The sequence below is a fragment of the Paramacrobiotus metropolitanus genome, unplaced genomic scaffold (assembly GCF_019649055.1).
Source record: "Paramacrobiotus metropolitanus isolate TYO unplaced genomic scaffold, Prichtersi_v1.0 Parri_scaffold0000009, whole genome shotgun sequence".
NCBI classification, from domain to species: domain Eukaryota; kingdom Metazoa; phylum Tardigrada; class Eutardigrada; order Parachela; family Macrobiotidae; genus Paramacrobiotus; species Paramacrobiotus metropolitanus.
In genome coordinates this window covers 1,773,921-1,787,122 of record NW_026570229.1, presented here as the reverse complement: position 1 = coordinate 1,787,122, position 13,202 = coordinate 1,773,921, and the positions used below count along the sequence as shown (strand labels likewise).

Below are 13,202 nucleotides of genomic sequence, written 5' to 3'. Positions count from 1 at the left end.
ATTAACGATACGGTCGAAGTGCGACATTTTTACGTCGAGGTTTATCAAGTTTGTTCAAGATCGAGCAGGAATTCATAATTATAATAAGTGCATTAATGTCTTTGTCGTTTATTGGCAGTTATTAAATTTGTATGTATACGTATGTATACGTAGCTATACGTTCGTTGTTTTGTTTATTCTCCGCTTGATTTTTGCCATATTTTTCTACCGTACCTTAAGCAAAAAATGGCAAAAATGGTTGATTTGTATAATTGCCGCGAATTGTAATAAAACTGTAAAAAAATTCAAACAAAATATTCTCCAGTTCCCGCGTCACAGAATGTAATGGTTCCAACCGGAAATGGGAAATTACAGACTAATTTGATGCGGTTATAATTCGGCTAAAAATAAATTATTTCTATTGGTATCTAATACGTACTCTTCTTATTAAACCAAATTAATCAATAGTCAGTACTACTTGTCACGACTAATACAATGTATGTATTTAATGTATTTACTAACGATAATAAACCAATTTATAATTAATTTGAGATGACAACATTAGCTGCAGAAAGGAGAGAAAACCATAACTTTAGCTTGTATCATGGATTACAAGCTCGTATAAATTTGTTTTCACTTTTCACAGAAAGCGGCAGTTTTAATATTAGCATTTCGATTTCATAACTTATTCATACTTGTCAACAAAAGAAATTAGCGCGGTTGCTTAACGCGGCGTAGTCACGAGCGACGGAAATTTTCCGTGCACACCTCGGCACGTTGCGCGCTTGCCATGGGCTGATTGTGTGATTCATTGGCCTGTCAAATCAACGCTTTCTGACCGATCGGCCAAAGTACAACGGGTGCATAATTTAAATACAGTGAACCCATGGCCCCGCCCACAGCGGGGATTTACCCGCTGTATACGAATCAATGCATTTCCCCGGATGGCAGAAATCTGGTAGCCTGCCGATTCATGCATTCCATTCGGCATTCGAGGATTTTCGCTTATAAATCGACAGCGGTGACTGGCATTTCTCCAACCTAGCAATTCATTCTCAATCTTGACTCTCAACGAATTTTTGAACGCTTTCTACAAGTCAGTTTTGAATTGTTTTTCCCTGTACGAAATTTATCCGAACGCTTTAATCATGTCTCATCACGAAGAGAAATTCGAACGTGTGGAGGAGCGCACAGTGGACCCGTCGCGCGGTCTGCAGGAGGTGCGCGTCGGGATGGACACCGGCCACGGCGATCCCGCGCTCAACTTCCAGCCCACCGATGCCACACTGGTAATGCTACGATCCCGGCGCCGTCACGCTGTAATTTTTTCGGGATGAACAAGACGTTGACCTGTGCGCTGCTTGCAGGTCAAGGGCAAGACTGTCGTCACTGGAGCCGATGCGGCGGGATTGACAACCGGAGCCACGCAGTATTCCTCCGCCGCCACGGCGCAATCCGGAACGCGCACGTTTGAAGCCGAAAAGAACACGTCCTACACTCACACTGAGGTATGTTTTTTGTAAAATTAGGATGAGTTTAAGGAAGCACAAGTCAAGAAGGGATTTTGAAAATTTACGATATTTTTGTTTTAATTTCGGTGCCTCAAGGCAAGAAGTCTGTTCGGTCGGTCGTTTTGTATATGGTTTACAGGGATGTTAGCAGCATCAGCGTTATTTTAAGAACGCATGCTTCCTTTTCGATTTTTGAAATTGGCTTGTTTTAAATTCGGTGGCTCTGGACAGAAAGTCTGTTCGCTCAGTCGTTTTGTATACGGTTTACAGGGATGTTAGCGCCATCAGCGATAAAATAAAAGCTCTTTTCGTATTTCATTTTCTTTTGAAGATTGCTCGTTTTTAATTCACTGCCTTTGGCCAAGAAGTCTGTTCGCTCGATGGTTTTGTATACGGTTTATACAGGGACATTAGCAGTATCAACGATTTTGAAGCGCAGGAATTTATTTTTAGTTTGGATGTTGTACTGAGTAGAGCGCAGGCAGCGGATTTCTGTATCGGTCTAGGTTAAAATGCCGTTCGCAACAGGGTAACTTTCAGGTTAACGATGCGTAGTCTTTTCTGAAAATTAATTTCGCTTTTGGATTGCGTGTTTTAAATGTATACGAAAACTGCATAGGAGATCGGAGAAAATTTACTTTAAAATTATTTATTGGTTAAATTATTCTGGTTTCTTTTCGATCTACGGTTTTTCCAGCAGCTTATCGATTTTTCCCAGAAATGTGACCTACGTAGGCGTCTGTGCGATATACTGCGGAATTTCCCGGTTTCCGCTTTAGAACAGCTACATTTTGTTTGGGTTATGAACTGCTGATGGAAGTAGGCGGAGCGTACTGCTGTTCAAAGCCAGCGATGCGTGTCGTGTTGCGTAAAGTTGTTTGCATGTTTAATGCGCTGTTATCTGCACATGCCGCTGGAAATTCCCAGCTGTTTACTCAGTGATTCATTCAGCTGCATGTTAATTTGACACGTGACCCAATGTTTACTTTTTCATTCACAGGTGCGTGCGCCGCTCATTGCGCCGATGGCACCCATCATCTCCACCGGCTCGGCTGGTCTTGCGCAGGAAGTCATTGGCGAAGGTAAATTGAATTTTAATTAGGATATTTTAAATTAAATTGATTTATTTCTTATTTAAAATTGGTCATTAATAAATCCATGATTATTCAGTAATTTATCATAAATTTATGGATTAATTTAATTAAAATTCATGCTATATTTTTTACGCAATCAGTAATTATGCGGTTGAAATTGATTTAATAATTATAATTGTGTGACTAATTTATTTGTGCGTTGATGCAGGCTTCACCGCTTCCGCTGCCCGTGTAACGGCTGGTTCACAGGCTGGCACCGTTGTGGAAACCGCTGAGATGCGCGAGAAGGCCCTGAAGGACCAGGAACATTATCAGCGCGAGAAGGAAGCCATTGCCCGATCTCATGAGAAGGAACTCGAGAAGAAGACCGATTCCTACCGGAAAGAAGCCGAGGTATGCTTGATTAATTTAGAAAGAGAAATAAATTAGAAAATAAATCTCAGAAAGTTATTCCGATTTATTTTCGTCCTGATTAAACAAGATTTATTGATTTAATTTTCTGATTATTTATGGAGTGAATAGCTTTTGTGAATTTTCTTAAAATGGTTAATTGGTTTGTGCAGGAAGAGGCCGAGAAAATCCGCAAGGAGCTTGAGAAGCAGCACGCCCGCGATGTGGAATTCCGCAAGGAGATGGTCGACACCACCATTGAGCGCCAGAAACGCGAGGTGGAACTGGAGGCCAAGTATGCCAAGAAGGAGCTGGAGCACGAGCGCCAGCTGGCCCAGGACGCCTTGGACAAGAGCCGCATGGCCACCAACATCGAAGTGTCCATGGATACCGCTGCTGGGTAAGAAATTCTGCATAAATCGATTTTTTTTATAATTTTCATTACATAATAAAATTGGAGGAAATTATTTTTTTAATTGATTTATTTTTTAATTACTGGCCTTTAATTTAATACGTTATATTTTTGAATTTTTCAAAATTTAAAATCTCAGAATTTTTGGCAAGGAATTCCGGTCAATTCTGCTGGGATTTTCGGTTAATTTTAATACAGTTATTATGCTTCAGTGAATTGATTTTTGATTATTTTCCTTTTACAGGCGCACTGTGAGCGGCGGTACGACTGTCTCCGAATCCGTGACCACTCACCACGAAGTTCACGAGAAGGAGAAGAAGTCCCTGGGCGAGAAGATCAAGGACACCTTCCTGGGCCGCTAAGCGCGCGTCGCGGCGGTTCCGTTTGGGGATTCCGCTTTTTATTACTCGTATGCGTGGACGCAGCAGGCCCCGCTCCTGCGCTTTGGCACATTCTTCCCCCCTTGGTTTCCTTTATTAATTGTAATCTCTCTCTAATTGACGTGCTGTATCACTGGGTCGTCGTGTTATCCTGTTTCACAATAATTGCCAAATGATCGAATTTTGGCTGCTTTGGTGTTCGTACCGGCACAGGTGGTTTGCATCAAACTTGTGGACTATTTTTTTATACGTTTAACCGATTCGGTTGTCTGGCTGTTTGCGTTTTTTGTGTCAATTTTTTTGGGGAATGTAATTATTTAAAAATGCCATTCAGAAATTAAAAAATCATTGGAATCAGAAATTCGCAATTCCGGAATTAATTCGAATTAATTTTAAGGAACTTCAACAGAATCGTAATACGGTCATATTTTACAACGATTTTTAGTGCCCCAAAATGCGGCCTGTTCTGAAATATTTCGTACAACGAAAATTAATTGGCAGCATAATATTAATCAACAAAACTCGAACAACTGTATTACCTGAAAAAAATTTTAACCAGTTATTAATGAAATTTTTAAGGAATTTTTTCCGTACAGCGTTTAATAAAATGCTGAAACTTCCCAGTGATTAGCGCCCGGAAATGCGGCCTTTCTGAAAAACATTTCGTGAAAAAATTGCAATAGGTGTTCAAATTTGAGCGAAATAAATTTTAACGGTGTATTAATTTTGTAAACCATAATTATCCGTACGCAGTAATTCTGAAAGCGTTGCAACTTGATCAGCCAAAACGTCAATCAAATAAAACTTTATACAATGGTCAATGAGAATCAATGAAATTGGAAATATGGCGCATTATATGATCCGCCCTGTAGACCTGCACTTGAACTTGTCTCGTGCAAAACAGCCATCTCGCGTCCGATAAGCATGTTCTCTCTGCCTCATGTGTCTCACGTTTTAAAGCCTCAAACCGGATGTATAGCCGCTGTGCGTCTGCCTGTCTCCTTTTGACCATTGTCGCCGCACTCTCTCTCTGGCCAGTGGCGCCGTCCATCCAGTTTGCCCACTTTCACTTGCTGACACACAGTCACACACGCTCGCTGGTCCTGTGTGGCAGTTGGTGTGAACGCGACTATCTGCATTGCATGTTTGCGGCCAAAGTGGTCTTGGCTGGCCTAAATTTTTGTTGACAACATATCTTGCGACAGACTGTACGATTCATATTCATCTTCCATTCACACGTTTATGCATGTTTGGACATGTTTACGTCTTTACGACGCCGCGATGAAAATCGCTGACAATGGCCTGGAGACGTGTTTTTCTGCAGGTGGCCGCTGTAAAAATGTTATTTTAATGTCTGTTTATGATGCGGGCGGTTGCCAAGAAGGCACGTGATGGATGCTACTGGCTACACTGGACATGGCCCATGGGAGATGGATGTTGTATAGGGTCGAAGAGACGCTGAGCAGGTGCGACAGGAAATGGCTGTTTGTTCTATGAGCGAGGGTGACTGTTTGCTGTTGATCTGCTGCAGCAAGTCAAACGCTGGGTTTTTTTGTCTGGTAACCGGTTGGTAAGGAGGACGCTAGCGTTTCCTTCTTATTCAAGGCATTGTGTGGTGTGAACTCATCGAGACCCTGTGGCGCCCCGCGCGAGTAACTTGTGCGAGAAATTGGCTGATTAATTGCGTGTTTGGTGCGCTTGGACGCTTGAAAGCTTGTTACCACAGTCGGGACGGACGCAGGTACGTTTTGTACGCCAGCCAGAGCAAATAAATAATTGTTCAATGAATTACTTTACTGGGAAATTTTTTCCTGCATTTCGAATTTCCGAATTTAAAATTGGCATTTTTAAGAAAGGTTGGTTTAACAGTAGATTGTTAATTACAATACGTACTGTGATTGATTTTTTTCAGTTTAAATGTTAAAGATTTGCCTTACCAGTTTTTTATTAAATTTCTAGTATTTTATTCACAATAATAAAAGTTCAGTTTCGTGTCCAGAAAATGCTCAAATTTTTTTATCCGTTAAAAAAGCATGGATTTTATTTTGCGTATTATTTTACTCTTGTTATTTATTGATTTGCGCATTATTTTGCTCTTGCGCATGAATACCGGACTCTGCCCATTCTCTACGATTGCTCGTTTCTGTACATCGGAGTTTTGACACTTTTTGATCTTATTATTTTATGATTTATCGGTTCTGTCATTCGGTAATCAGTATTTATTTTCTCACACCGATTTTTTTTTTGGTTTATACTGAAATTTGGCTTGTTTGTTCTTCGATCCTTGTACGATCCGGTTTGCTGTACAGTACTTGAATCCCCTTTTTTTCGGAAAATAATGGCTTTTCCAGCCGCAGTTTTTGCTTCCAAACGAATTTCAGCCGTTTTTAATACTGACTGTACTTCGTTGATGTGTGTGTTTCCTTTTCAGTGAGTTGGATCGTGGGAGACCAACCGGAAGTCGTTGTTGTGCATGACGTATCTGCATACCTGCACGGTTTATGTTTTGGATTATGGTAGCTGTGGAAACGAAAACACTTGGAGTTCAACGATGCTGACTTCGTGACTTCCGGCGTCACAAAGCAGTAAGTCAGTTTTTATCATGCAGAAATTTTGCATCGCCCGAGGACGACATTTTCTTGTAAGGTTTCCATGTCATTTTGCTTCCCTGGATAGTTTTGCGTTTCCTTCGTTTCTTTGTTTCCGTCAGTAACTGTAACTGTGTCTGCAGTGCGAATACGAATACCTTTGAATATTTTTCCGGATTAAGTTTGCATTAATTTAATTTATTTTAGTTGTGCTTTCATGAAATTTAGCAGATTTTTTGCATTAGCAGTTCTCCGGTCTTTCAAAAGAAATTAATTACAAGCAATCAACCCAGAGAAATTTATTTTATAAATGCGATAATACTTTTATTAGAAAATGTTTTTAAAATATATTTATGTAATGAGATTAATTAAATTGGATCGTTTTCATTTTTCGCTGTGTCCAATACTTGCGTGAATTTTTTCGGTGATTTTTACGCGTACATATTGATTTGCTTTTTTTGTGCAAGTGTAGATCCGTTTATATGAAGAAATATGTTTTTCTTTTACTTGATAATTTTGTAGAAAAATTTTATTTTAATTGAATTCTGTTTTTAATATATTTTCGGTGTACAATTTTCTGAGGCTGTTTTTCAATTCCGTGTAAACTTTTCTTTTGATACCATTTTCTGGGGCAATTTTTACGCGTGCAACTGATTTCGAAACACACTCAGTCAACCGAGAAATTTATTGTTATGTCTTTCGATATTGTGGAACCGTTAAGAAATGGGATATTTAGCGCGGCGCTCGTAGGCCGGAAATAAAAATGATTAATAATAGCCAAAATCGGCGTTGGCGCGCTGCTCTATTCTATTTTTATCGGCCCCACCGAATCATATCACATTGGAGGTCATTAAGCGTTTAATAGTTTGATCAAACAAGCTATCAGCGACGCTGCCACGGCTAATTGTCAGCGTTTGCCAACAACGCCAAATTGTCATCGCTGTAATAAAATCCCTCCAAGACAAATTACCACGGGCCACGCAAGAAACGCGCGAGACATTTTTCTGTAGCGAAAAATGAACAGTCAGCCGGCACACTTTTTGACAGGTCTCACACTCGCACCTGTCGTGTTTGTTGTTGTTCTTGCGCTTGCTTGCACAACAAGGTGGCTCGTCACACGCCGTGCAGTTAGGCACCGTCAGAGATGCTTTTTTGATTCCGATTTGACCGGATCAGATTAGGCGATTGATGAGGAATTAAACGGGGAGAAATCGCAGGATGTCAGTGTGATAAATGAGGGTCAATTTATTCTAATTAGCCGATTATCGTTTCCGGTGGAAAGCCATTATATTACCGAGGTATTGAACTTCAATTTTTACATTTTTCTTAAATTACTGTTTGCGAAAAATGCATTTCCGGTGCAAATATCGGCACCATCAGACCGTGTGAATATTTCAGATCGAATTTTTTCAATTGTCGTATTACGGATTTTCTTACAGATCGGATTTGATGTCAAATATTATTTTAATTTTTGTCTGTTAATCTTTTTAGTTTTAAGTATTATTTGATTTTTGTTTTATTGACCGTTTCAATGCCGTTTTCATTTATTCAGTTAATTGTTTTAGTTGTAAATAATATTTTGATTTTTTTCTGTTAATCCGGTGGATTTTTCACTTTTTTGTACTTGCGAAAAATAATTTAAATATTAACTTTCTTCGTATAAAAAGTTTGTAATTTATTTTTATCGTAAGTAAATATAAAACTTTTAAAGATTTAAATATAATGAGGAGAAAAAGCAGAAAGCCAACATGAGTGAATGATGAATGGAATTTCGTACTGATAAATTTAAAAAGAAAATATCGTAGCGGCGCGGTGTAATTCCGCCGGCCTTTTGTCTTTGGCAATCGGCGCGATAATTTTGCAAACGGTTGACATGAAAACGGTTGTGATTTGGAATTGACGCCGGCATTTCTAAAGACATTAACCCATTAAACTTTGGAATCGGTCAGCGATAACGGCTGGCAACCGGCACATTTTTCGAATAATTTTATCGGAATTTTCTTCCGCCGTCTCCGGAGATGGGAGTTGTAGTTGCCGTCTAAGAATTTCTTGTAAAATGTGGGTTGATTGAATTTGTTGGCTAATGGTTGGGAATGGACAAGGCATGTCAACATGCTTGAGCGGAGATGCATTTCACTCTTGGCGCTGTGCTTTCCCAGCCTGAGATTAAGCAAGAGGTCCATCTGTTAGTTATTAATAGTGTGCCGGTTGGTAACTTGGTGCCATCGTGGTTTGATTTCGGAACCAGCTGGGATTAAGTCTTGCGGTTCCGTTGGCAAATAAATTTTCAAGAAGTCTGTTTAGATTCTGGCGAGGTCAGGTTATGTCTCTTGCGTGTGTGGGAAGCAGTTCGCTCTCTTGCACAGTTTGTCGAAGATTTTATAACGCTTATTAAAATATATCGATTGCTCGGTTTGATTCTTGCGATTTATATCGGTGAATTTTTTTAACTAATCTCGACTGTTATTTAATTATGTGGTGGCCGACTCGTGCGTAAAATTTTGGATCGTGGTTTATTATTTATAATTGTGGTTTACCATTTTTTAATTAATTTACTATTTTTGAAGGCAGTTTACTAATTAACTTTTTGACGTGGTTTACTATTCCTACATAAATGTAATTTTGAATCAGTTTTTATTTATTTTTTTTAAGTATTTGAATTTTAGCTATCAAATGTGCAGCGCTTGTAATTTTTGTTATTTTACTGGCTGTTGCAAATGAAATTTAATTTATTTTAATTTTTTAATTGGTTCTTTGTGGGAAATGTTTTATACTGTATTCTGCGGCAGCTTTTCCTTTATTTCCTTTTTTTATGAATTTTGCGTGGTATTACAAGATATAAAAATTTATCCATTTATTTTGTGGATTTATTCAAAGGCTTTTATTAATTTCATGCGATTTGTAGTTGTTGCAGCGGCTTTTTCATTTCGTTGCCGCTTCGAATCTCTCAGAGATGTTTTTTGATTTTTTTTGTCAAGGGAGTGATGTAAATTGTTTGCTTTAGGACGGAATTTTGTAGCCTCAAACCACGGTGAATGTGAAAAAACTATCGGTGGATACTTGTGGTTTGATTGATCGGAATCGACTGCGGAGAAGATGACGGAAGTGGTCGACGCCATACCGACACTGCGCCGCAGAATGGACGCTGCACGGCGTCTCACGTCGTCGCAAGAGAACGTGGTCATCTCGTCAACGTCCTCCATTCGCAATCGGGTTGGTTAAGTAGGATTCGGCTGTACTTTTTTTCCAGCAAGCATTTGCAGTCAAATTTTAAATGCAAAAACAGGAGATGCCTTATTTTTCTGAAATAATGCCGGACATTTTTGCTTTAATTGCTATTCAGATTTTTTTGCCCTTAAAGATATGGATCACTGTTTTCGAACTGAAGGGTCTCTTGATAAAAATAATTTTCGCATATTTGTGTTAGCTTTTCGTTCTTTTCTGAATTCCGTTTTATTCTCCGTGATATTTTACTGAAAATTTGGCTATTTTATCGTCATTTTATGCGAGTTTTGTACTGTTTTTGTTGTAGAATTAATTTGCATTTCAGTTTATTGTTAAATACATGCTTCATCAAAAATGCTTTTTATCATTAAAAACGTTTTATAAAAAAATTATTGAATACGTGTTTTATACATTATTTATTAATTTTATTTATAAATTATATTTATTTTATTATTAATAATTTAAATGTTTAAATACATGTTTTATACAAACGAAATTCCTGGTAGAAAAACGGCGAAAGGGAAAAGCAATGTATGGTCGAATACCGAATGGCTCATTTAAAGTTAAAGTGGATTTTTATGATGAGAATGTCGATTTAGTAATGGATACGGCATTCGATTGGATGTTTTAATTTGTCACTGTTTCTGCAGATTAATTTTGGGTTTTTTTGATGAATTGCAGGGAAAGCGTTCGCGTTCTGTGTCGCTCTTGTCGGCGGCAACGAAGAAACGACTGTCAAATGGTTCCTTGGAACAAGATTTGCATGTCAGCATGTCCTCCGTCGCGATGGGGAAAGTGGCTAACGATATGGAAAAGGGTACTAATTTGGTGTTATTTTGAGCAGATTTAAGTCGCTTGACAAAGTCGGTGTGTTGCATTATAAAAATACCTAAGCAAATTAAACAAATCATTGATAAGTTATTGATAAATAATAAATAAATACGCAAAACTTATAAGGTTTCAGGTTTTTTGTGTTTTAAATATTTGTTTGTAACTTGAACACCAGTACCCAGGTATCTGGAGGAAAATCTTATAATATTATTATTATTATTCTTTTTAAGTACAGTATTATTTTATTATCTTTTTGGGGGTGTGAAATATTTGATATTAAACATTAGTAGCTTTGACCGAATACACACGAGTAATTTCATACGTAATTTGATTTTATATTTTGATGCGTCGTGCCGGTACCGGCAATTAAGACATTTTAATTTTGTACGTAATTTCTGCGTTTTAGTTGGATTACCGTTGCATCTTTATATTTGTTACTGCAGATGGCGCTTTTCTGTGTTTTTGGGTTTTTGTGGGAATATTTTCAAGTTTGCGATTGAGTAAGGACGTAAGGTATCGTAAATTCATACTATTTAATGTGATTGAAAATAATCATAATCAAAATCATGCCTAAATCATAATTTTCATCATTTTTTTCAAGTTTTAAGTGGGTAGTGTAATTTGCACTGTAGCGTTAATACGGACTTGTGAGTAAAGTTTGGGTGCGTTATACATAGCGTCTGATTGTGTAGTGAAGTGGCACTGCCATTATACTTAAAAATGATTATTCTGAGTTTTAACTTGCCAAGACATACTAAATAAAGAGTTTCGATAGATATATCTAGCTTTTTTTTGTACATTTCCAAAAAAATGCCCGTACATAATAATTGCGTTTCTTGTTAATTTGTGGTGGCTTTGTGGTTGTGCAGTAAATGTTTATAATTTATTTTTATTTAGCGGTTATTTTTTGGTTTTTGCTGTTTTGCAGAAACGGACTGCACGGCGGAGATCCATTCGTTGTGGCACTGGTTGCGGCAAGTGGAGAAGCATCTGTACGCAGACGCCTGGCCGGAAGATCTCGGCAACGATGAGGCCAGTTTGCGACAAGAACTGGAGCATTATCTGGTAAGAATTATACTCTCTATATTGTCTTCACCATTTTTGTCGTTTTTTACTTTCTTAGTTTCTTACTTGCAGTCTTTACTGAAATATCGGTTTATTGGAACTGTTTGTTAATTTTTTTTCGAAGCAGAATCTTATGCTTAGAATTTTTTTACTATTTTTGTATCGACAAGGAAGCTTAATGCTTGATTTTAAAATCGGTATTGAACAGTTTTGAAAGCGAAAGCAGAAAGGCAATGAATAAGGTAAAAACTGACCAAAATAACGGCAATAAATGTACCAGAGTTTATTCTAATTGAAATTAATTCGTTAAATCAATGTAGTAAATTAAACCAATTCGAGTTGGGTAAAATTGAGTCGTTTATTAATTAAATTAATTGGAAAACTTCAGTAAAATTTTTTTTTAAATTAATTAATTAATTATAAGATTAAATTTTTAATTACATAGTTGAAATTTTTGGTTAAAATTTGAGTTAGGGAAAAGGTTTAGAAGAACGACCGGAAGGTGCGAATTTATCCGGAAACACATGACAATTTCCCGGCATGGTGCGGGGTAAGTTTGCACCGTACCCCGCATCATGCCGGGAAAATTTCGTAAGCAGGAGTAAATAAAAAAATATGGAAAATTAGGGGAGAATTTCGGGGGAATTTATTGCGCAGCTTTTGCGCGTTGATTGTGTCAAGTGCGTGTCGAGGATGTTGGCGTAATGGCCACTTGGCACGGGCGAGTGGTGTTGTTGGCTGCACAACACAACACAGTACACACACACACACGCACCCTTGGCCAATCAGCGGCGGAGTGGGGCGGATCCGAACGGGCTGGTTTTGAAGATATGTAGAACAGCGGCATCGGATGTAGTTGCGGTAGTTGAGCGGATCTATCGGCCAGTTGGATGTTTGCAGTGTGTGCCGAATGCTACCTGGTGGTGTGTTGCGGGTAATAGCGCGTGTTGAACACTGATTGGCAATGCTGATACATTTATAACGGTTTTATTCGTGTCAGTTTTATCTGTTTGGAAATTTGACGCTGAGCGGCACGTTGACCGGTTTTCGTGGCTGTTTTTTTTTGCGTTAGGTAAGAAAGGGTAATTAACGTTTTTGAATGGTTTGTGCAAGGTAAACGGAATAATTCCGTAATCAACGAATGCTAAGAAAAAAGAAAATAAATTGTTTTTATTTTAATTTTGTGTTTTGCCGGTTTGTTAAATAATTTCTGTTTGTGTACGATTTATTTTGCCAGGAAAGAAACAATATTTTCATAACTAACAGGAAGAACAATAATTTAATTGTCATTTATTTTGAATGAAATGAAATAATTCGGCAGTCAATAAAATTACGAGAAAATCAAAGAAGAAAAAGATTTTTTTTATTTGTTGTTCCATGTGTAATCTGATGATTTCCTACTTATCTTTCATTTAACCTGAATAAAACGGAATAGTTATGTGATCGGCAATTTGTGGTGGAAAAGAAGGAAAAAATTTTGTTTTTTCTTTTGATTTATTGTTTCACCTGTTTGTTTCATAATTTCCGATTTATGTTTTCCCTGAATTTATTCCCAGTAAAAAGTTTATGATGCGCGCTGAGGATGAAGTTGTCGGAAAAGATTAAAATGTTATATAACGCGATGTGATTCGATCGTTCTTTGACAAAATCGCGGACTTGTCGATGCTTCCGAAGAAAAATTGCGCGTTATGTCATTTAATAACGGGGATTTTCTTGGGATATAATCC

At 37.9% G+C, this 13,202-nt stretch overlaps 2 protein-coding genes across 5 annotated transcripts in view; both read left to right on the top strand.

The window, feature by feature from the left end:
* The first annotated feature begins 976 nt into the window (after positions 1-976).
* Positions 977-4,127, top strand: LOC129582959 (cytosolic-abundant heat soluble protein 86272-like). The gene is made up of 6 exons (XM_055474590.1): positions 977-1,268; positions 1,347-1,487; positions 2,491-2,572; positions 2,793-2,977; positions 3,148-3,374; positions 3,631-4,127. Exons 1-6 carry the CDS (start codon positions 1,128-1,130, stop codon positions 3,746-3,748), a joined length of 894 nt encoding a protein of 297 aa, XP_055330565.1. The 5' UTR covers positions 977-1,127; the 3' UTR covers positions 3,749-4,127.
* Positions 4,128-4,700: 573 nt separating this feature from the next.
* LOC129583025 (uncharacterized) overlaps positions 4,701-13,202 on the top strand; it is a 25,546-nt gene continuing 17,044 nt past the window's right edge. Inside the window, exons 1-6 of one of the 4 annotated variants that reach the window (XM_055474715.1) lie at positions 4,701-5,232; positions 5,372-5,507; positions 6,198-6,351; positions 9,359-9,567; positions 10,261-10,396; positions 11,339-11,475. In XM_055474715.1, the coding sequence (XP_055330690.1) occupies positions 9,451-9,567; positions 10,261-10,396; positions 11,339-11,475 (390 nt within the window). In that variant the 5' untranslated portion in view covers positions 4,701-5,232; positions 5,372-5,507; positions 6,198-6,351; positions 9,359-9,450. Of the gene's footprint in view, positions 5,508-6,197; positions 6,352-7,453; positions 7,653-9,358; positions 9,568-10,260; positions 10,397-11,338; positions 11,476-13,202 lie in introns of those variants that run through there. The other 3 variants (XM_055474714.1, XM_055474713.1, XM_055474716.1) reach the window with 3 other exon arrangements.

What these genes read in the sequence shown, in the direction of transcription:
- LOC129582959 (XM_055474590.1), top strand. Translation starts at nt 1,128, where the DNA reads ATGTCTCATCACGAAGAGAAATTCGAACGTGTGGAGGAGCGCACAGTG. An exon ending in GCAGGAAGTCATTGGCGAAG is followed by an intron (nt 2,573 to 2,792) that starts GTAAATTGAATT and finishes GCGTTGATGCAG; the next exon opens with GCTTCACCGCTTCCGCTGCC. An exon ending in TCCATGGATACCGCTGCTGG is followed by an intron (nt 3,375 to 3,630) that starts GTAAGAAATTCT and finishes TTCCTTTTACAG; the next exon opens with GCGCACTGTGAGCGGCGGTA.